This window comes from Trachypithecus francoisi, unplaced genomic scaffold (genome assembly GCF_009764315.1).
Source record: "Trachypithecus francoisi isolate TF-2019V2 unplaced genomic scaffold, Tfra_2.0 Lachesis_group0, whole genome shotgun sequence".
In the NCBI taxonomy this organism is placed as follows: Eukaryota; Metazoa; Chordata; class Mammalia; order Primates; family Cercopithecidae; genus Trachypithecus; species Trachypithecus francoisi.
In genome coordinates, this window is record NW_022681453.1 from 39,469,667 (window position 1) to 39,492,666 (window position 23,000).

Consider the following 23,000-nt stretch of genomic DNA (forward strand, 5'->3'; position numbering starts at 1 on the left):
TGGGTTAAACTCTTCTCTACCTTTAATTCAGCAGATTTTATTAAACACCTACTTTGTGATAATCATGTTGGGTTCTAATAGGAGGCTAAACACCACCAAACAACACAGTGGCCTAACATGAAACCAGTATGGTCCATAACGCAGCCAAATATCTTGTATGTCTGCCTCTGCCTCGGGGCCTTTGCTTCTGATGTGCCCTTAGATTGGAGGGGGTCTTCCCTTTCTTATTCACGTTTGTTCCAGGGTCACCTACAGACTTTGCCAGACCAACTTACCCCAACAGTAACCTCAGCCCCACAAATTATACTTAGCCCCTTTCCTACTTTTTCTGTTTCCAGAACTTAACAGTTCTTTTCTTGTGTAAATGATTTGTTTGTTCTATTTCCCTTCTACTGCAGTGTCAGCTCCATGAGGACAGGCTGTGCCGCTCACAGATACATTCCCACACTAGGACCACACCTCGCCTGCGGTTAGAGCTTTGCTAAGTTAGGTTCAATGGATACACCTTGGAAGTGTCCTGTGACTTCTGTCCCACTTAGGAACACATTTTTTCTTGCACTTCGGACAACTTCCCATTTATCCTTGTTGAGTTTCTTTTTATTTCTGTCTGTACAGTCCTCTAATTTATTCAAACGCCACTGGATTATTCCAGCTCTTGGTGTCAATTTTTTTCTAATTAAAGTAAACTGCCATTTTTCTCTCACACTGATCTTTAACACGAGACATCTTGTTCTTGTCATAAATCTGACTCATATGGAAAAATGTAAGTTGAATATAGGGGCTCATATGTACCACAATGTTTCTATCAATATTTCAGACATGAAAGTAGAGTCACAGACATACATGTCTGCCTGATTCTCGGGTCTATGGTCATGATTTTGGTGGAGTGTTCACTTTTTAGATGTATGACCCGGAATTCCACTGATTACTAAAACTACTCCTTTGAAAGCAAATATCACATCATTTGCACAAACACTTCAGGTTTCTCTTTCCTTCTGCCATAATACATCTTCAAAAACTCGACATTCACAACCAAGATGTAAAATACACAATACACAAAAGCTCCTTCAAAGACATACCTCAAAGTACTTTTTAAAAAGCAACGGAGAGAAAGAGAGAGACCAGCCTGCCATTAGACTGATTTCCTTGAAGACTATAAAAGGAATGAAATTTGAAGGTCATAAAAGTCTGTCTGTTTGTTTAGGGAAGTCTTACAGGTAGTATAAATATCATCAGCTACAGTTGCTATGGGGTCTGTTTGTTTACCAAACAAGAACACAAATAGTTACACAAAAGCAGAACAAGGCTTGGGTATATAAATGGAGAAGGTTTTTTGCCTCCTGGTAAATTTTCCAAAGGGTTTTTTTAAAAAGTCCCTATTTTTCACCCTGTTCACTGGGAAATCTCTGTTTTCTTGATTCTTTGCACTTCTCACACCTCCAGTCAATGTTCTACTCTCAGATTTCTGAGGCTGATAATGATTTTCTCTTTTCTTTCCTTCTTTCATTTTAAGACCTCGAAACCAACAATATTAGGTCAACAATCCAAACTGGACAACCAAAATAGTTTTCACTGTGGAAAATGCTAAACAAAAAACAAAAAACAAAAGGTGGGGAAGAGAGAGCGAGAATAACAAAACTCACTAATTTCTAGAAGAATCCTAGTACAAGCATGCAGTCCTTATATTAACACACAACCACCCACCCAGAAAGGTCCATGTGGATGTGTGTTTTTAACTGACTTTCTATGAACCAAGCGTGTTTCATGCACTAGAATTGTACCTGCTGAGTTAACCATGTGCTTCAAAAAATAAAGGGGGAGGAAAGGAAGCCAGCACGGCTATTCTCGCGTCTCTTCTTGGTTGAGAGAGTACATGTGAGTGTGTGCGCGTCATAACTCAGATCTATAATAAAACAAACTGCACAACAGAGGCTGCATGAGTGGAGGCCTGCTCTTCACACTACATTGACCGCAGTACCCGCCCGGCGCAGCCCTGATGCCTTCCTGTGAATGGGACAGATTGCCATATGGACGAAGACACTGAACAAGCTGTACAACTCTTGGCGACATGTGCCCGGGGGGATTGTCCCATATTAACACCACCTGGGCTGTGGCAATTGTGCTCTGTCTGTGCAGTGGCACTGAGGAACCCAACAGGATGTTATTTTAGAGTACACACAAAAAGGAAAATTACAGTTAAGAGAATTCTCTGGCTAGCATATCTGTTGCTCAATTCCTGAAATAGTTTCCCAAAGGAACGGTTATCTTCTTTATTCACACAGGCAGAAGTGACAAGCTGGAACACATATTAACAATTTCCCTTTGTGAGCTTCCACTATTGTTTTAATGAGGAGAATATAGTTTATAATATACTTAGGCCTTGACTGATTACAAAGGGGTATGGAATAAAGAACTTTAGGAATGCTGTACATATGTAACACACTCATTTGCATTGCCCCAGTGAGCCAGTCAGCAGAATGGTAGCTCCCTTGAAAAGACCTACGGAGCCAGGCTACAGGGTAACACTGGTGTGAACATAGCAATAAAACAGAATAACCGTGCAAAAAACATCTTTGCAAATCTTGAAAAGGAACATGACATCCGCCTAAGTCTCCAGCATAGGTCCCCCCTCATCTGGCTCCAGTACTGGCTTAAGAGCATAAGACTCCCAGCTGTCATTTATTATAAGAATAGGACTTTTCCAAGCCACTTTTCCTTTCAAAGGGAAGGCCCTTGACTTCCCTTTGCACTTTTGGTTGGTTTCAATATCCATCAAAGAAAATCTTCTGTCTAATTTAAGTGGTAAAGGTGAGTAATTAAACAACTTTTTATAGGTAATAAAGTAAAACCGAGTACCATGGACAATACCATCAGAGTTTCCAAAAGGCTGGTTCTCATTCTTCTCCTGCCACACGCTTTCCCTCACACCCTTGGTGTGGAATAAATGTTAAGGAAAGCTAAGACACATTTGGGAGGAGAGAGCACAGGCCTTTCCACTTAAGCGCAAATACTTGCAAAATGCCTGGGTGCCAACAAAGGAATTTGGCAGAGAACCTGTATCAGCAGTAGCGGCGCATCAAAAAAGAATGTCTGCCTTACAAGGTGAAAGAAATGGGGGGTCCAGAGATGGTTTTGGGTGGGAAATCTGGCACATCAGACATGGAATAGCCTGTGGCTGAGATTCATATTATACAACAACCCAATAAAAAAATTCAAATCAACCAAATTTCAGAGTAACTCAGAAAATGAACATCACTCTCCAGACCAATGATGTCATTTTATTGGAAAGCATTTATCATTTAAGCACAATAAACAGAAAGAGATTTATAGTGTCTAATGACGCTGTGTTATGGTAAAAGACCCTTTATTGAGGTAAGGCACAACAGCTGTTAGAGAATAATGGTTGAGGTTTTTTGTTTAATCACCCCACAAAGTGAACAGTAAAAAAAACAAAAAAAACAAAAAAAACCAAACCAAAACAAAACAAAAAAAACCATAAACCCTTCCCTTACGGCATGCCAGTATTTTAAAGATTTTCTCCTGGTGCCCTCCCTGCATGTGTGAATGACAGGCGGTGATATGGCACCATGCCACATGGCCCTGAGAGAATCCTTTCTCCCACTTCTAAGTCCCAAAAGTGATTGGTTTTAAGCAATCAGACACATAGATCACAGTTCTTCAAAGCACGATGGCTGCCAAACACCAGGCAGCATGTTTAGGGTGCAAAACGCTGATTCACCCCCCAGGGTGCTTCTGTCTGACCTCAGCAGGAATGTTTTTTGCCCTAAGTAGGTTACCTCCCCGACAGATAGACATGGGACAGGTGATGCTGCCAAGAGTCTGCTTTGGAGCAAAAATAAGTACCTGTATCTTAGGCCTCTGCAGTTAGCCACACCTGGTCCTCCTTCTGGTCCCCTATACCTGACAAGACATGCCCAGCATGCTCTCTATATTCTCCACTGTGCATCACCGGTTTCTAACCTCCTGACTTTCTTGCCAGCAAAAAGATGAGGTGAGGGCAAAGGGAACTGGCAACAGGGATTTTCTTAGGGGCTTCTTCTAAACTACTGCTGAACAGATAGGTCCGGCCCCAAGCTACAACCAGTGGAGGCTACCACCTGGACTTGATTCAAAGCTTACCCCACTCTGTAATCTAATTCTCATCAAAAGTCTGGGCTAGCCAACAGACACACGAAAAAATGCTCATCATCACTCGCCACCAGAGAAATGCAAATCAAAACCACAATGAGATACCATCTCACACCAGTTAGAATGGCAATCATTAAAAAGTCAGGAAACTACAGGTGCTGGAGAAGATGTGGAGAAATATTAACACTCTTACACTGTTGGTAGGACTGTAAACTAGTTCAACCATTGTGGAAGACAGTGTGGCGATTCTTCAAGGATCTAGAACTAGAAACACCATTTGACCCAGCCATCCCATTACTGCGTATATACCCAAAGGATTATAAATCACGCTGCTATAAAGACACATGCACACACGTATGTTTACGGGGGCACTAGTCACAATAGCAAAGACTTGGAACCAATCCAAATGTCCATCAATAACAGACTGGATTAAGAAAATGTGGCACATATACAACATGGAATACTATGCACCCATAAACTAGGATGAGTTCATGTCCCTTGTAGGGACATGGATGAAGCTGGAAACCCTCATTCTCAGCAAACGATTGCAAGAACAGAAAACTAAACACCGCATGTTCTCACTCATAGGTGGGAACTGAACAATGAGAACACTTGGACACAGGAAGGGGAACATCACACACTGGGGCCTGTCATGGGGTTGGGGGAGGGGGGAGGGATAGCATTAGGAGATATACCTAATGTAAATCTCGAGTTAATGGGTGCAGCACACCAACATGGCACATGTATACATATGTAACAAACCTGAACGTTGTGCACATGTACCCTAGAACTTAAAAGCATAATAAAAAAATAAATTAATTAATAAATTAATTAAAAAGTCTGGGCTGTAGTGAAGGTGGTCTGGGGAGCAGCCCACAGGGGAGCCACCAGAATCTGGCAGTCACTGCAAGTCCCTAAGGGTCAGGGAAATCTCAGATCTAGTCCCTGCATAGTCACTAACTAGCTATGTGACCTGTGCAAATGATAACATCATTCTGGGCCCCAGCTGCACCCTCTGTACAAAGGGGAGAATACCCCATAAGATTACCATGAGGATTACATAGGAAAATCAGTATAGTATCAAGCCTGTGTCAAGTCTGTTGAGCATTGTGTCCGGCACAAAGTAAGAGTTACATAAATGTTAGCTGCATTCTCATCACCACCATCACGTCAGGTACTTTCATCCTTGACAAGAGCAAAACAGAACCTTAAAGTTGTGTCACTTGCCTGTGATCACACAGCCAAGGAGTGGTCTCGTGGTAGCTCCTAAGGAAAGGAAGCAAATGGGGTCTGGTCCTTTCAGTCATATGATTTCTATTCTGTTGGCTCACGTAAGAATGGCAAGCCACTAGTTTTGAGGACTGAACCAGTCTGGTGGCTCCCCGGTGGGCTGCTCCCCAGACCACCTTAACTACAGCCCAGACTTTTGATGAGAACCTGTCTGGGATGTGAATCAAGTGTCTGGAGAAAAGTCCTGTTCTTTCCAAGTGTCAAAACCTCAGTGATAAACACACAGCTTCCATTGCTTCTCAAACTTGAACATGTATTCCAAACCCCTGAGGCTCTTGTTACAATGCAGATCCTGATGCAGGTCTGGGGCAGGGCCAGAGAATGAGTTTCTAACAAGCTTCCAGGTCATAGCAGAGCTGCTGGTCTGCAGCCTCTGTGTAGCAAGACTCGAGGGTATGTAGGGCAAATGCAAATTCCTCCACCCCATCTCAGATCAAGAAAGTCCAGGTTTCAGGAGAAAGGCCTAGGAAGCTGTGAGTTTAACAAATACCCTATAAGAACATCATCAGGGAATCTGAGAAATACCAGGCTAATGGTGAAGGTCAGCAGTCAGCAACTGTTTCTGTAAATGGTCAGACAGTAAATATTTCAGTTTTTGTAGGCTATATGGTTTCTGCTGCCACTACTCAAACTTGCCATTGTAGTGTCAAAGCAGCTGTAGACAATACATAAATGAATGTGACTCTGTCCCAATAAAACTTTATTTACAAAAGGAAGCAGGGCGGGCTGACCATAATCTGCGGAGCTTTGTTATAGTGTTATAGATTGTTTAAATGCCTTGACTCACGTTGGCAGGAAGTAGCAGTAACAATTTTGAAGACAATTTGGGGGAATTTGACCACAGGTTCTCTGAAATTCTCTAATGGGAAAGAAAGATTTAAAATAACTAGCTTGCTCAGTACTTCAAAACAAATACAAATTGTACTCTGATTTTCTGGAAAAAAAAACAAAAACAAAACTGAAATGAGGAAAAACTATTCAAAATAATGGGAATTAGAGTTTACTGCTTAAATGTCAACGGGTCCTACATATCAGTATGAAAACAAGCACCAGTTAAAGGCTTGTGTATCAGGCACAGTTCTGAAAACTAATTTCTAGAATTTTAGCAAGTAAACCAAGAGCACTGACATTTATTCATGAACACAGAATTTAGTTTAAAAAAGAAAAAAAAAAGCAACACTAGACATGTACATGTTTCAAAGTTCCTTGCCTTTTGAAAATAACAAGGCCTGTAAACACAAATGTTATTGTTACATAGTCAAATACATGGCAATATGTCAAGAGGCCACAAATCAAAAACAGAGACTGTGTATCAAGTGAAACTGTCTGTAAGTACACTAGCCAGGCGGAAACCTTCAGGGGTTATTTGAAGGCAACTGCCAACTGTGGAGTGGAGAAAATGCAAGCGACTGTAATACACAGGGCTCTGTCAATAAATGATGGGAATGAGGCAAGGAATATCGTGACTGGACAGAGGGCAGGTTAGATCCCAGAGAGTAAAGCGCTCAGTGTGGGTCCCCTGTTTTTGAGAATAATATGATGCCCCCAAAAAGCAGAGACTGCCCAACCACCAACTGATCAGGGTTTAAGGAAACATCTTTGACCAAATGCTTAAGGACACCTTGGAACAAATATTTAGAAAGCAGTGAATCCGAGAAATACTTGAGTTATAAAACATCTAATGATGGTGGCTGAACTGAAAGCAAAAAAGCTGGGATGAGAAAAAAGGGCATATTTCTGATTTGGACTATAGAGGACAGCTGAAATGGAATAAAAAGCATATGATGTGTTCATTGAGGAAACACAGGATTTACAAGGCAGGAAAAAAGTGGGGATACGTTAAAGGAAAGAAGCTTGTTTTGGATTTGCCTGTGTGCAAATCCCCCATGAGGTTCATTTACATTCTTTATGTGCTGTTTCAGACCAAAATGATTTATAGCTTGTAAATCCTACCTATCCTGCTTCATGAAAGGCCTAGTAAATATGAACATACACCATGAAAGAGAAAACTCTGGTATTTTCCTTTAAATGCAGTGATTTGCACACAGTAGGCTAAGTTAATACATGTTTTGTCAAACTGAATTTCAGTTAAATTTAACAAATATATTTTAGGGACACTGATTTTATCATAATTTAGTATTCACTTCTAAGCTGAATGAACACTTTAAGTACCACTTTACAGACTAAAACACAGACCTGAATTTGGATCTTGGATATGCCACTAACCACCAGTTCTATGACCCTGGGTTAGTTATTTAATTGCTATTATTTGATTTCCTCATCTGTAAAATGGGTATAATCATCCTTACTGCTTCCTGCGTGGTCAGGTGGATAAAGTGAGACATCACTCCATATGCAAGACTCTAGCCAGTGCTTGGCACAGAGAAGGAACTGATTAAATGTGAGTTCTCATCCGTTTCCCTAGTGCACCATAATGCAATGTAATATTTCGAATTTTAATTCAGGCAATTACTTAAATAGTAATTGCTATTTGTATTTACATAGCTGCTTTGATCCAAGAAGCTCAAAGGGCTTTACTAAACTTAGCATTTTAATAAATGTTTCATTTGCATTTTGCTGATTCTGTTTACCCACACCAAAACTTGGAATTTCCTAAAGCAAGACAATCAGACAGGGAAACAAGACAGTATCTTCACATTTACAGGTATCCCAGGCCTGAGTTTTGTCTACTGCCCTAAGAAGTCGAGACTCTCTGTTCCTATGGAATAAAACGACATCAAGAGGCTTGAATGCACCTGCTTCCTCTTGCTGCTCCCCTTTAGCTGCTGCCATTGAACTTGATCCCCACCACACTTTTCTCAGGCACTGACAACAGAGGCATGTTTATTGCACCAATGAATTTATATATAATCAGCACAATAAACATTATTAAACTGTGGGGAGAAAATCAAAGCACGAAGCATGGTGCCAGTACTGAATTCTAATGATGCTGAATGTCCATGATTACACAGGGACAGGATCTTAACAAGCCTTGATTTGAACGTTGGCATCCGCCTCACAAATCACATGGGCCGCTCCTCCCGTAATAGTGCTGAATATTGATAAATGTCTCTACCCTGTGCAACAGGGAAGTGGGTTTCTATTGGCAATCTTTACCAAAGTGTGTTTTTTCCCTTCTCTACACTCAAGGGTTTACCCTGAATGATTTAATTATAATTTTCCTTGTGTAAGACAAATTAAAGAGGAGAGTAGGAGTGTCGTGCCAAGCACATTATTTATCTCCTTAACAGATTGAAGCTCACCAAACCCCAGAGCTGCTGCTACTGCAGTGGCTGCTCACAGGAGCCAGCAAAATGCACGGGGGCAAGAGTGGGGGAGGAGTTTTCCAAATGGCATGGAAATACATATGCAACTCAGCTGAGATCATTAGCCATCTCAGTACTTTGAAAACAAACAGTAACTCTCACAACACTACCTTTTCCCAACAAATTTTCCCATCGAGCACTCCCAGATCATGTCAGAAAGCAATCTTAAAGCTGCTAAGCCGCAATCAAGGTCATGGGGCTAGATGGTTATTCACTGTGGCAGAGACTCTTCCTTGCCCATCAGAATGGAGGGAAAATATTACACAGAAATCAAAGAGCTTGGAAGGACACATATTTCACAAATGCACTGATGAGTAAGAGAGAAAACTTATCCAAGGCAGTGACAAGAAACTCCTGAGACAATTGGCAGATCAGTGTACAGTGAGACCATACCTTTATAGTGACATCTTTTTCTTTTTTTTTTTTGGTATTTAACTGGTTATCACACGTGATTTTTAAATTAAGCCTAATAAGGTAATGCTACATAATATTCACTTGTAGGATTTATATGTATACAAAGCTGGCTAACTAACAACTGCTTTTTTTTTTTTTTTTTTTTTTTTGAGACAGAGTCTTGCTCTGTCGCCTAGGCTGGAGTGCTGCAAGCTCCGGCTCCCAGGTTCACGCCATTCTCCTGCCTCAGCCTCCCGAGTAGCTGAGACTACAGGTGACTACCACCATGCCCTGGCTAATTTTTTGTGTTTTTTAGTAGAGATGGGGTTTCACCGTGTTAGCCAGGATGGTCTCGATCTCCTGACCTCCCAAAGTGCTGGGATTACAGGCGTGAGCCACCGCGCCCGGCTTTTTTTTTTTTTTTAAATTAAAAGACAGGATCTTGCTCTGTTGCCCAGGCTGGAGTACAATGGTGTGATCATGGCTCACTGCAGCCTCAAAACTTCTGGGCTCAAATGATCCTCCCACCTCAGCCTCTGGAGTACTCCAGGTGCATGCCACCATGCCAGGCTAATTAAAAAAAAAAAAAAGTTTAATAGAAATTGGGGTCCCTCTATGTTGTCCAGGCTAGTCTTGAACTCCTGGCCTCAAGCAATCCTCCTGCCTCGGTCTCCCAAAGTGCTGAGATGACAGGCATGAACCACTGTACCAGACCTAACTGATTTTTTAACGATCAATTCTGTAAGTTTAAACTCAACTATCTTTAACTGAAGGTGCTCATGTGTCTTGATAGCTACATTCAGTTAAAACGTGCTGACCGGAATTTTCTTTTAATCCAGCCATGTCTAGAAACCTACCAGATAATATAAACTGAGAGATTCAAGAGATTAAGTAGTGGTATATAATTCCACAGTTGCTTCTTTTTTGCATGTACGATTGGAAAACTCAGCCTGCTTTTACATCTAGATTAAGGCTCATTGGAATCTGAATTCTTTTCTGATCCATATTCTAATTCTGGTGCGTAGTATGATGAAGATTAAGCATAACTTTTGTGCAGACAAATAAGGACCATAAAAAAAAAATTCAAACAAACTTAGTCTCCCAGAATTAGACTGTCTCTTAGATCCATTTACTTTCAAATGTGCCTTAAGACATGAAAAGGGCTATTCTTCTCCCACTTGCCTCCTTGCTAATCTATCACCTGACTGCAGATACATAACCTTTTAGAAAATGAAACTGAGCACAGCGCATCTAAACAAGGAGAGTTTTCTATGTCACGGGAAATCTGTGCAGGCTCCACAACAGCCGATGAGATTGCAACAAATACTTTAAGTGCATCAGTCGGCGTTTTTCAGGGTATGGCCTCCTGCTCTGCCTATGGATAAAGATGTAATTCAATCACTCTGCAGTAAATGGACGCATCAACCTTAGGACATCAAAACCAAGTATAGCAAAGGACAACAGCCTAGAACCTTTTCTTTAATGCTCCCTGAGGTTTTCTTTCTTGAAAAAAATAAATAAATAAAGACATTATAAGAGATTGTAAAGCAAGAGCTAAGATTGGCTTCCAGACACATATATCTATCCTCGCTGGAAACAACAGAAACCACATTTCACCCAGTGGCTCCAAACTGATTCTCAGTGTCCACCATTCTATTCTTCCATCTATTCTTCAAACTCTTCTAAACCAATATGCTTAACGCATCTTTTAGTTCTTTGGTGTCTGCCTCGGAAATTCCAAAATGATCTTGGAAGGATAGTTGAAAATTTTAGTTAAAACATATATATTATCCTCATCTCTGGAAACCACTAGTGGTTTTACACTCGAACATTGTGTGTGTGTGTGTTCAGATAATATTTTTCTGGTATAAAGATATACATCCAGTTCAACAGTAGGCTTCTTAAACACTCAATATTTTGAGAAATATATGAAATTATATTTGTGATTACATAACTGAAATATATAATTAAATTTTTTTTTTCACAGAGCCATTTTTATTAAAAAACAAAATACAGATTTTGCTTTCTCCTGATAGAAATGGCATTTCCTGTCACATACTACTTTTAAGGTTTCTTTACTTTTGTGTGTGGAAGCTCTGCCTATGAAATATACAGAAAACAGTTTAGGAATAGTAAACAAAAAAGTTTTCAATTTTAGGGGCACTGTATTTTCTATTCTTGAAAAGTACTTCAACAGTGGTATTAATGCTTCTGGGTACTAAGAATACAATAACATGAATTAAAAGATTTTCTTAGAACTGCATGCTAACATGACATACTCTGGATCTCTAAAACAAGCTCAGCTTCCAGTAACATTCATGTAAAACTCAGGGCAATTCAAAAATAAAATGTCTTAATTTCTAAATAGGAATACAGCTGCTGAGACAATACTACACTCTATCCCACGATGAAGACAAACTGTGCTGTGTCTGTTTATGTGACTATATATACAACAGACCCCCCGCCTCCACCACCACTACCTCTTCTGTCTCTCCATCCTCCAAACCTTCACTCAGAATACATACGGGGAAGACCATGTGCTCCGGGGCACAATGATGAAAAACATGGGCGCCCAGCCTTCAAGGGGAGCAATGTAGAGTAACATAAGTTCTATGTTTTCTCAAACCATAATTCAAAATTGCCCACAGCAGACACTACTATTCCCTGAAGGCACTTCCAGCCAAGGAATTCAGCTTGTACGGAGTGAGCACTTGGCAGAAGGAGTAGGCCTGGAAGCCTGGAAATCCAACCCATCCAATGAGAAACTACACGACTTCTGCCCGGGTTCCTAAGCTGAGAGTAGATCTACATAAGTGCTAATTCCATGTTGAAAAGGTGAAAATAATTAGATGCTTCACACCCAAACCATACTGAATACATTCTTCAGTAATTATATGCACACTCAAGTCACATGGATCCAATTAGGGATCACTGAGATATGGTGAGGCAGGGCCACCCACCCCTCTCATGTTAAAGGCAGTGTTGGACCTATCTCAGTGGCTGCTTCCTACCTTTCCCTTTTGGGAGTGTGGACTGAGAGCTGTCCATTGGTAGAGGCATGTGGGTTCATTATTAAGGAGGTCTTGGAAGGTGCAGAGGAGGAGACACATGTCGTGGTCAGATCCAAACTGCTGTGATTGTTGCCTGTGGTTTCTTCTGCAGTATGAGCACTTGTCACTTCTTTCCAGAGCTGCTGCAGTTCTGTTGGAATCATGCCTGAAACAAACAAATTGGATAATTAAATCAATTAACAGCTAATTCCGTCCTCTTCAAACAGTAATTAAATCAAAGAGTCAGTAAACAAAGCCTAGTGTTAGGGGGGTTTTTTGGTGTGTGCAGTTTTTTTTTTCCCTCCCAACTAAGGCAGATGCAGTAGTAAAAAGTGTGCCCTCCTACTGAGCAACTGAGTGGAAGCTGCCCTCATCACACATAAGAGACTCAGGTGAAAAGGATTCAAAACACAGTTACTTTGCCACAACAGTATGCCTCTAACCATCCGAAATGTTATTTCTCAATTTTTGATGAAAAGTAGATAGATGTTACCTTAGTTTTAGACACAAAGAAGGGCTCAAAATAAATTTGTTCAACTATACTATTATGACAACATGAACTACAAAATGAATAATTTTTGTGCTTAACTCTTAAATGATGACAAATAGCTTTGTTATTAAATATAGTTTTTATTAATCACTTTTAGACATAAATTATGAATTCATATCGTCTTCCTGAAATGCTTTTCAACTTTTAACAGTCAAATTGATTATACTATGATTATTTCATTAACACACCTATCTTCCTCATTAATTTTGGTTTCTAGTACCACATGCTTAATTGATGGATGTGTCTACTGAAAAACTGTATAACTTTTTATACAAGTAACACTGTTATTACTGTCATTTCTTAGATCAATGGTAATGAACCATTGCAGAATAAAATGAAAATGTAAAATAAACTTACAGTAATAAAGTTCTCTTGTTTTTTTGAAGGGGATCAAAATGGACATGGGTTTTAAGGAGTGAATCCCGTATTTTCCCCCAAGAAGGGATACAATCAGTATGCCAAGCTCACTATTGTGGGCCTCTTCGTTTTTATCTTGGTGGCATGCCTCTGTAGCTCAGGTTTCCAAATCCCACCTCAATGAATATTCTACCCCATACACGCACAGAATAAAAATATGCTAGATGACAACAAAAACCACAACAACGACAACAAGCAACATAACTTCCTTGGGAGAAACACTGAAATCATAAACCCTGCACATCCTAAGGCAATACCACATTAGAAGTGGACGTCTGGATTGCAGTTCATTGTTTCAATCAACTGTAACATAGCCATCCCAGAAAGCCTGCCATTTTCTGACTATACAGCAGCAGCCGAAACAGGCATGTTTCTTACCAAACCTAAGGTATTGAATTAAAAAAGAAGGCTGTGTGCATTATATTCATTTGAAACACATAATAAAAAATGCCAAGGTCTAAATTTAATTTATTTTTGTCATTTAGAATACAATGGATAGATAATCATCTCAACGTGATCAGCCAAACATCTTTACTTTGCTAAACTGTTAAAGATTTTAATTATGCTAGCATTGGAGAGCACTGGTCTAATGAGGCGATGGACTCCAGAGAATCCGAGTGGTTAAGAACTGTGAAATGAGTCTGATAGGATTTTTTTATATTCACCGTGGATCGTTTGCATATCAAAGAGGAGTAAATTATTGCACAGCAGACCAATAACCTTCCCCGCCTTTCTGAGAGGAGCGTTAACAAAAACAGTTGGTCTCTCCTAACGGTTCTCCACGAAAATGTTCAAATGCTCAAGTATTTGCAATTAATATATATTATAAAAGGAGGCTTCAAATGATACATTAAGTGGTCAGATATTCTTAGGAAGCATCCTCGACAGACAAGTCGGTTTTCTTCTCCCTTCATAAAAATCAAATGCCAATTATATTTTGATGGATTTTGTCCCAAATGAGCATTTAGTTATTAGGCATATTCAATTATTACTTGTCCCCTGAAATTAAACCTCGGAGGCAAATTAAACAAAGGGAAAGGTCACTCCACAACCCCATGTCCGGTTTTGCTGCATCTGGACTACTATTTTCAAACACCTTTTGAAGACAGGTGGGATGCATTTGTAGCTAGCAGGCCTGCTACTGTTGTCTGCACACCAACAATTACCTGTGAACATGGGTGACCCTCAGACCACTGTTTACTCAGTGGAAACAACAGTTAATAGGCTTGTCTGTTGATGATGGCATATTGATATAAAACCACACAAGTCAACACCTATTTTTATTTTCTAGAGAGTAAATGCATGAAAAGAACAAGCCACCTATTTCTCAACTCAAACTAATTGATTTCTGGGTCAGCTGCATGGGAGGCAGGAAGACCAGGACAGGGTTCTGACAACTGTGTTAACTCCCGCTTTCTCTGGAAGAAAAGCAGAACTTCAACGCTGTTTTAGAAGTAAGCTGTTTATCCAGCAAATAAAGACAAAGACAAATGTATTCAGCACTTGTTATACCTACAGGGTGCATTAGTATTACTCTACTCTCCATCTATTCCAATGGGCTGGCAAATCAGTTTCATTATCCATAAAGAAAAATGGTAAATAAAAATAGTAACTCATTAAGTGACAACAGCGATACTTCTGGGTCAAACTGCAATGTGATAATTACTTTTAAGAACATTCTCATCACACTTAACACAGAAGCAGTCAAATGGCTTTCCTCCATCAATGCCATATATCGTTAGTGATGTTAAACTGTTAGTTCAATGAGCACTACCTACCAAAAGGTGTTGTTACTTGACAGCTAAGATCTCATGTTAGACAGATAAAAGGTAACCCAGTCACTCATCAGACTAAATGGATAACAAATTTCCAGAAAGTATGTATTTCTTCCAAAATGGTAGACTAAGAGTAATAGTATGAAGTTAAACAAATCCATTAGCAGGTACATAACCAAGCATGTAATTTTCTGCTACCCAGAGTTTACATTTTAAAAATTAAAAGGTCAGAATAAGACTGAAAGAATATTTCTGTATGAAATTACTGGTGCTAGGGAGGATGAGATGATTAAAGAGACCAGGGTGAAAAGCAGATAGGCTAATTACGTAAGGCAGAGAGAAGACCCTACAATAACCTTAAAAACAACAGAAAATATCCCTCCGTTTCATATTATAAAACCTTCAGGGATAAAAAGGCCTTCAAAATATTAATTCTCTATCTATTCCTATACTTGACATTTATATGTTTAAGGTTAACTTGGTAAGGCCATGAACAGGTATGTAAAATAATCTTGATGATTTCTTTATGAAGTGGGCATTACCAGTATTTTTAACAGATAACCTCCATGCCTTGCAACATTTCTTTTTCCAGGACAACTGGCCCCTTCATTATAAAAGAAAATGCAGGCACAGGTTTAAAAAATGTATGTTGTGGGGACAGATGACAGATTACTGTTCATGGAACTCAATTTTACAATCCTAGGTATCACTGGCTCAAAGACAAACAGAGTTGATCAACCTTCTTTTGTCCTTGTACATCCATACCCAGGTGACCATGTTCAAGCAAGCAGAAAGTTGATTTAAACCTCATAATGACATCAGTTTTAAGCCATCATCTCTCTGAGAAAAAAAAAATTGTGCTCTAGTCCAACATGACTGAATTCTCCAGCCACTTTGGGTGAGGGAGTGGGGGGACAAAACCAACCTCCTGATTCAGAGAGATGGAAATAACACTAGTAGTTCACTTTACTGCAAGAACCTGATAGCAGAAATATTTGTATTTATGTTTATTCCATCTCGGGCACACATAGAGGCACCCCTTAGATTTCAAATATGCTTCTTCCTAATGTTGCAGGGGCTAATAGTTACAGCAGACTGCTAAGCCTATCAATCAATGCCATGAGTAGTGAATTACCTACCAGTGTCTCTGATATGTTACTGCAGTGATTACACTTCATGCATCACCACATTCATTTCTTTCACATTACACATGAGCTTGTCTTGTCACTGCCCAATTGCCCTCTTTTGGACAGCTTAACTGATGTACTATAACAATGAACCTTAGTGAGCAAACTTAATAGTATAGGAGTGGTGGGAAAAGATGAGAGAGGTTGGAGCTCAAGTCCGGTAGGTGTGTCAGAACACCCTGCCATGTTTCCAACAATAAATCCAAAGATGTAATTAACACATGCTATGACATTCTGCAAGCACAAAAATGCATTCACTGATGTACATATATATATATATATATATATATATATCCTTTCTTTTCTCCTTATTGCTCAGTTATGATATCTTCTATTTTGACAAGGGAGATGCTGAGTATGTATCGAGCAGCTGAGCAGTCATGGCAGAAAGGAGTGGAGGGGCAAGAGAGAGGTTAAGAGGAAAAAGCCCTGGTCTCGATAGTAAAAACAAAATCAGCCTCGTAAGGGACAGAAGTTGGGTGTGGTTGACTTAAGGGAAAAGATTCAAATGCAGATACGCTTTCCTGACTTCACTTGACACGAAAAGTTACCAAACAAATGGCCGTGCCTTAAGCAACACGAAGGAGGTTCCATATTTTTAATCTTCTTTAGAAGGCAACTGAATCCAAGACACCGATCAATGGCTTTAGCTACCAGCCTTTAAGGTACATATAAACCAACATCCAAATCTACTGGAGTTCAAAGAACTGCTGGCCTCGAGGAGGCAACTCAAATCTGCCCTACCACGCAGAGATGAAGGAATTGTGTTTCAAAACACAGGCATGGCACTACTTTCTCTTTCCTTCCTTCCTGCTTGTCCGCCCTCCCTCCCTCTTGACATCCCTTCCCACCTTCCTTTCTAGTTCTGAATAATCCATCTGCTTTCACATTACATATGTGAAAGTTAGGGTTGCTTAAACCAAGAGGATGTCCTAAAAACACCGAGAGTTCCCATTTGTTTCTGATGTCCATCACCCTTGGGATAAAATGTCAGTGGGCTCTGCAAAAGAAATTCACTAAACGTATTAAAAAAATCTTACTTTTCAAGGAATCTCAGTTGTTGAGGAACTGGAGATTGAAATGGTACCTGTTCTGATGAGTATAGAACTAACTTGCTCAAAAATCAACAGATGAATGCAAAAAGAAAAAAAAAAGGAAACTAAACAAAAAACAACCTCGGCTTTTATAAGAGAAAGTTGTTGATTTTAATCGTTTACAGAAAAATAAGCCTGAATTTCTCTACATATTAAAACGTGGCATTTATAAAGCCCTATTAAGATTTAAAATAGCACATGTTACATGGTATAAAATCTCTTAAATAAATAATAAAAGCCTTCAGGAAAATTCCTTTGTGGTTCCAAACAGAAACACTACAAGAGTCCATTAAAATGCTCAGTAAGTGCAAAGCAGTGCCTCATTCCCTTACTCCAAGAGTGTTTAACAGTGGGATTGCTCTGCTACAGTATAGCTAAGCCTTCAGACCACCGTAAGACTTCATTTTGGCATCAACAAGCATTTCACCTTCTGCATGGGTTCATCATGATCCCACTCCACTTTTCTTCAAAGAATCTATGTGCATGTTTTGATGGACAATGAACTCAACGAATATACCAAGAGACAACCCACCACGTCCACCCAAAGTCTTCACAGAGTTATGCCTTCTGTATAATCAACGCATACCTTGAGCAAGAGGTTGAAGGGGAAGGGCAGGCTGCCCGGGCTGAATTGTCAGAAGGCCTTGGCGCTGCAAAGACAGGAGGTGCTGCTGCTGTAACTGCTGCATCTGTAAAAGCTGCTGCTGAAAAGCCAACTGCTGGGTAGCCACCTGCTGTTGCTGTAAGAAATCAGGAAGAAAAAAATGAGATGGCCACTTCCCTAGGAAGGTTAAAAGTATGGACACTTCAAAACTCACCATCATCGTCAAATGCTGAGAATGGTCACTGGAGCTCAGTGGAGGGCTCCATGTCAAGGTTTAAAATGGACAGAACATACCTCCTCTGAAGAGGGGTGGGAGGTGGGTGTGTTACCTTTCTACTGCCTGCTCCCATAAATAAATAATTTGTCAATCAAACCAGCTTCCCCCCAGTTTGAAAGGCCTGAGTTTTGTCATCAAGACGTAAACTTTTAGACTTTGAAATGTTTAATTATGCACACTAGAGAGAAGACTGCACCACTCTAGTCTGAAGGGGTTTGAACTCCGAACCTTTGAGGTGTAAAAGAACAAGTTGCCTCCCTCCCTGCCTGCACTGGCAGAAGCTTTTAACTACTCTGTTTATCACTCCTGACATAAATAAATGAGAAAAAATCAGACCTTTGAAGAAGAAAAACTTCATCTAATATTGTTAATTAGCCATGACAAACGATGAAATAACATTGTAAATCTTTCATAGAAACAGCCACTAGATTTTAATTACACACATTCATAATTTAGCAAACAACATCGTACTCGACTGTGAGTTTAATATGAACGACAGTCTAAGCTTCAGATGCCTTAACATGGTTTTAGTCTCAGAAACCCCCAGCTCTGGTTGCTTGTCCTGCTTCCCCTATCTGCTTTGTTCTTGAAAAGAAGGGGCTTTACGATATGATAAATATCTTTTTGTTGATTGGACGATGACAGGAGGAAAACTTTTGTTGTGTAAAACATCAATACATCATTCCTGTGTTTAGCAGGCCTTGCTTCAGCCAAAAAAATTAATGTAGATTTCCTCAGTAATTATCTGAGTGATAGAAAGAGAATACAGTGCAGTAGCACAATAAATAGAAGGAAATTATCTAATATCCTTAATCTGCTAGGAATCGTATCGAGGTGGAGGTCTTAGCCACATTATGGCTAACAATTATAAAAGGAAAATTAACCCTTAACAAACTGTGGCATAAAAAAAAAGTTTCTTCAAGAAAAGAACAAGATCAGTGTTCCTAATTCTGAGTACGATTCAAAAGATCAGAGAGACTTTTACAACTAAAAGGACTATCCAAGCCCTTTCTGAGCTAACATGTTCTGGCTAATAACTATACTTTACAAACAACTGCATTCACTTAACCTAACACATGACCTTGATCTGATACATCCATAAAATGGTATGTATATCAAGACCTTCTGATGCAAAGTTCAAAGAAAGAGAAAAATGGTGGTTTCCTTTCGGTCTTCATGTAGTTTATTTTACAGTAAAAACCATCATTCTCATATTAGCAACCAATTTCAGACTTACTACCATGCCACTGAGAAAGTTAATTGAGTTTCACTCCAAAAAACAAATTCTATACCACTAACAACAAAAATTTAAATAAATTTAAATGAAAAGCCAGTGTTTTCATTTTAAGAACAGCATGCATAAAATGATCCAATTGTTTTCACCCCTTCCCAAGTTATCACATTAATGTAAAACCCAATGATAGTTATATTCATGTCAAAATGATTTTTTCACTTCTTCAACAGATATTAACTCACAACATTACAAAAAAAGGGAAGGAAGAGAAAAAAACATTGACACAATAAAAGATCAGGGAATTAGCTCTTCTGAAAGCAGAATATAATGGGGGGGGTACAGCTGGAGGTTGGGGAGGGTGTTTCCTGTCTTACTGTAAATGAAATGTTTAAAAATTTTGTATTTATATAAAATGACTGATGCCTTTTCTGTTGTCTCTGTGGCCATCCCTAGGAAAAGCTCATGAAAGCTGTCTACGTTTGAAAAGCCAGGATATAAAAGTATACAAGGCCCATTGTCCAAAGAAAGAATTTAAAAGCAACACTGGTTGCCAAACTGCGCTCCCCACCCAGTTACCAAACACAGGATACGGGTCCATTTGTTTACTTCTCACAATTGAATGCATACAAAAAAGGTCTCCGTGCAGTCCCCTCGGCAGGTCAGTAGTCAGTGTTAAAATGCTAAAATGCCCTGATAAACCTCGCGTTTCGGATCCCCTCCCTAGAGCTGCAGTCAAAGGTCTGTTTTCCTTTCTTCGGCTACTCCCTACTGCCTAACATAAACTGTCATAACTGCCCAGGACAAACGGCCCTTTTAAAACAATCAACTTAGCCTACCTCACCCGCACAGGATGGAATCTTTTTTTGTAGCTCGATTTAAAATGAATTCTGTTGTCTATTTTCCTTACCACTTCTGTCCAATATTCACGAGCAGTCACTTCAATAGCTGCACTGGGGCTACATCCTCTTCCTCCCTACATCCCTACCTAAGAGCATGTATCTTCTTAAGGAAGGTCCTGTCTTCTTCCAACCCAATATGGAGCCAAACTTTCTCAGGGAAACATCTCAAGGCAACTTCCGCAGGGAAGGAAAAAAAAAAAAAAAAGCAAAGGTACATTGTTCTGGCCAAAGATCAGGTGTCTTATTGCAGAGGTAATCAAAACAGGAAAAAAAAAAGGGGATGAAGGGGAGCCTGACAATACAAAATTATGAGCCACTAATGACTGGGGACTCAGTAAATTAACATACTTGTTCCATCTGTCAACATCCAAGTTCAAACCTTGTTAAAATCATAACCACCAGTCCACATCATGAAATTGCTACCGTGTGACTCCATCTCATTTTAGCACAAAAGGACTACCACCTGCATGATAATTCCAGGAGACTGGTCCCTACCTCAGGAAAATGCGGATCTCTTAACCATTGTTACCTGGGTCTCAGACAACTCCACTGGCACCATGAATCCAAGGAGACCCATCCACTGGTCTGCCGACCTCAAAGGACATTCAAAGCAACCTATTTTCTGGGTCACCTTTGCCTGGGAAGTGGATGACAAAGCATGGACCACAGCAAACCTAGAGACCTGGAGATGCAATAATGTTCCTACAATGTCTCGCTTTCTCCTTGTTTTAGACACAAAGTGTTCTCCTTGCCCACCCCCACTCCCTTCCCAAACTCAGACACCACTATCATCTTTGTGCTCTGAGATGCTCTCCTTTCTGACAACAGCAATTTGGGAGAGGTAACTTTTATCCTTCTTTCTGCTGTGTAACTTTCCCCTTCACATTTCTTTATCTGCCCTCTGAGCTCATCTGAACTTTCATGTTCTCCCAGCATGCAGACGTGCATTCCAAACTATGTCTCACAGACCAAATAAGAGGTTAATAAGAAGTGGCAACAGAAAGGAAAAACACAATCCCTGGTAACTGATAAGAATGACAGTGGCAGCCCTTTTTTGTTTGTCTTCAAATATAGAGTTAAAGATCTTTAAAAAACTAAATTTTGATGCCTTTGAAAAGAAAGAAGCACAAAATAACAACAGGGGGTTATTGCCTGCAAGCCACAGGGGAGAAACTCCATAATTCTTATTCTCCCTTTTGAAGGCTGTTAGCAATCTGATTCAAAAAAGCAACAGCAGAAGGGGAAACCTCTTGAGGCTGTAACCATTTCCTGTGATCATGCATAATGTGCTTCAAAAGTGGGTTTTTACCAATTCTGTTGATCAATTGCACCTCCTTCATACCCCTTCTTTTTTCTGCTGTGTTTACATCTGATGTGACTCAATGACAAGCACTGTCTGAGACTGTGAAACAGGCCTGTCATGTTGATTTATGGGCGCATCAAACCACAACTTGTCCAAACTGAAGCTCGCAGTTCATTAATTAGAGAGTTGTGACTTTGAAGTCAGCTTTCAGACTGTGGTTTTTAACATTTGGCTTAATTTATATGCTCTTGAATGTGGATCTCTAAGGAAAAAACTGAAATTCCCTTCTTGTCTTTGAACTTCTTTTGACCGCACAATAATCATTTCTTTGTCCAGAGTGATGCCTGCAATCCCAGAGTCATTAACGCGCATTGAACTGCCACTGATGAGTAAGCCCTGCTGAATTAGAAAAACAGCCAGCAAAACAAAGCTGAGAGCCTTCTGCACAGTGATATCTCACAATTACATGCCTTCCCTCCCTGTGCCATTTCCATTTTAATTACTGTTAGTCCTTTAGATTTACATTTTAGACACTTTTTAATCTGTTCCCTTTTTTATTATAGCAGCACCCGGTAGCGCGCCACTGTACTTAAGGTTGTGTCAGCATTTTCATTAAAACACCTCCTCCCCTTCACCCCAAAACTGCCCCTACTCTGCAGGGGTTTACATCGGGCTGCTCAACAGGACTCCAGGGTGAAAACTTGGCAGGACATGGAAAACGTCCCTAATTTGTGTCCAGGGAGGCGGCAGCAAAGGGAGAATGTCTGGGTCACTCCCAGGGTATAAAATTAGCACAGCCCGGCATCCTCACTTAGGTGAGCGACAGGGACGTCGAGTCACCTGGTAAGACTCCCTGCAAAAGAACAAAAGTGGCCACCTGCTTAGGGCTGGTGAAGAAGCTGTTAAAGTGGACGAGGTGCTGTATATAGAATTATAAATTGTGTCATCCCAAGGAGAACACTTAAACAAAAAGAATTTCAGTCCACTGTAAAAATATGAGGCGGCAAGTTAAATTGGATAACTCTGGAATGGGTAGAAAGATGTCACAATAACGCACACATGCACACAGATACTCCCACAACTGAGTCTTACCCACACAGAATTGAGTAGAAGGTGAACTGGTAACTCCCTGGAAAGGCCTTACCATGTATGGGATGAATGCTGTCAACCTTCGTGGTGTGGCATAATGCGGTAAGTTATGGACACTACCAAGCGTGGTGCATATAGAGGCTACTATGATATACTTTTCTCCCCCCATCTCAAGAAAACACAACCCAAGCTGGAGTCATCTCTAACTTCAACTCATGCTCTCTGGTACATGCCTTTAGCAATTATATTATGTACAACTTGCATGAAGAAGTTAAACAAAAGATGTGGATGTTTAATCTTCTTCTAACGTTTTTGTTTGTTTATCCAACCTCACAAGGGGTTATTCTTCCAATGGAAAAGGCC

General features: G+C 40.0%; 1 protein-coding gene across 19 annotated transcripts in view; it reads right to left on the reverse strand.

Annotated features, from left to right (window-relative positions):
• FOXP1 (forkhead box P1) overlaps positions 1 to 23,000 on the reverse strand; it is a 639,577-nt gene that overhangs the window by 75,731 nt on the left and 540,846 nt on the right. For all 19 annotated transcript variants that reach the window (XM_033210432.1, XM_033210433.1, XM_033210442.1 and 16 more), the window contains 2 exons: positions 17,818 to 17,971; positions 12,170 to 12,374 (listed from right to left, as the gene is read on the reverse strand). In XM_033210432.1, the coding sequence (XP_033066323.1) occupies positions 12,170 to 12,374; positions 17,818 to 17,971 (359 nt within the window). The remainder of the gene's footprint in view (positions 1 to 12,169; positions 12,375 to 17,817; positions 17,972 to 23,000) is intronic.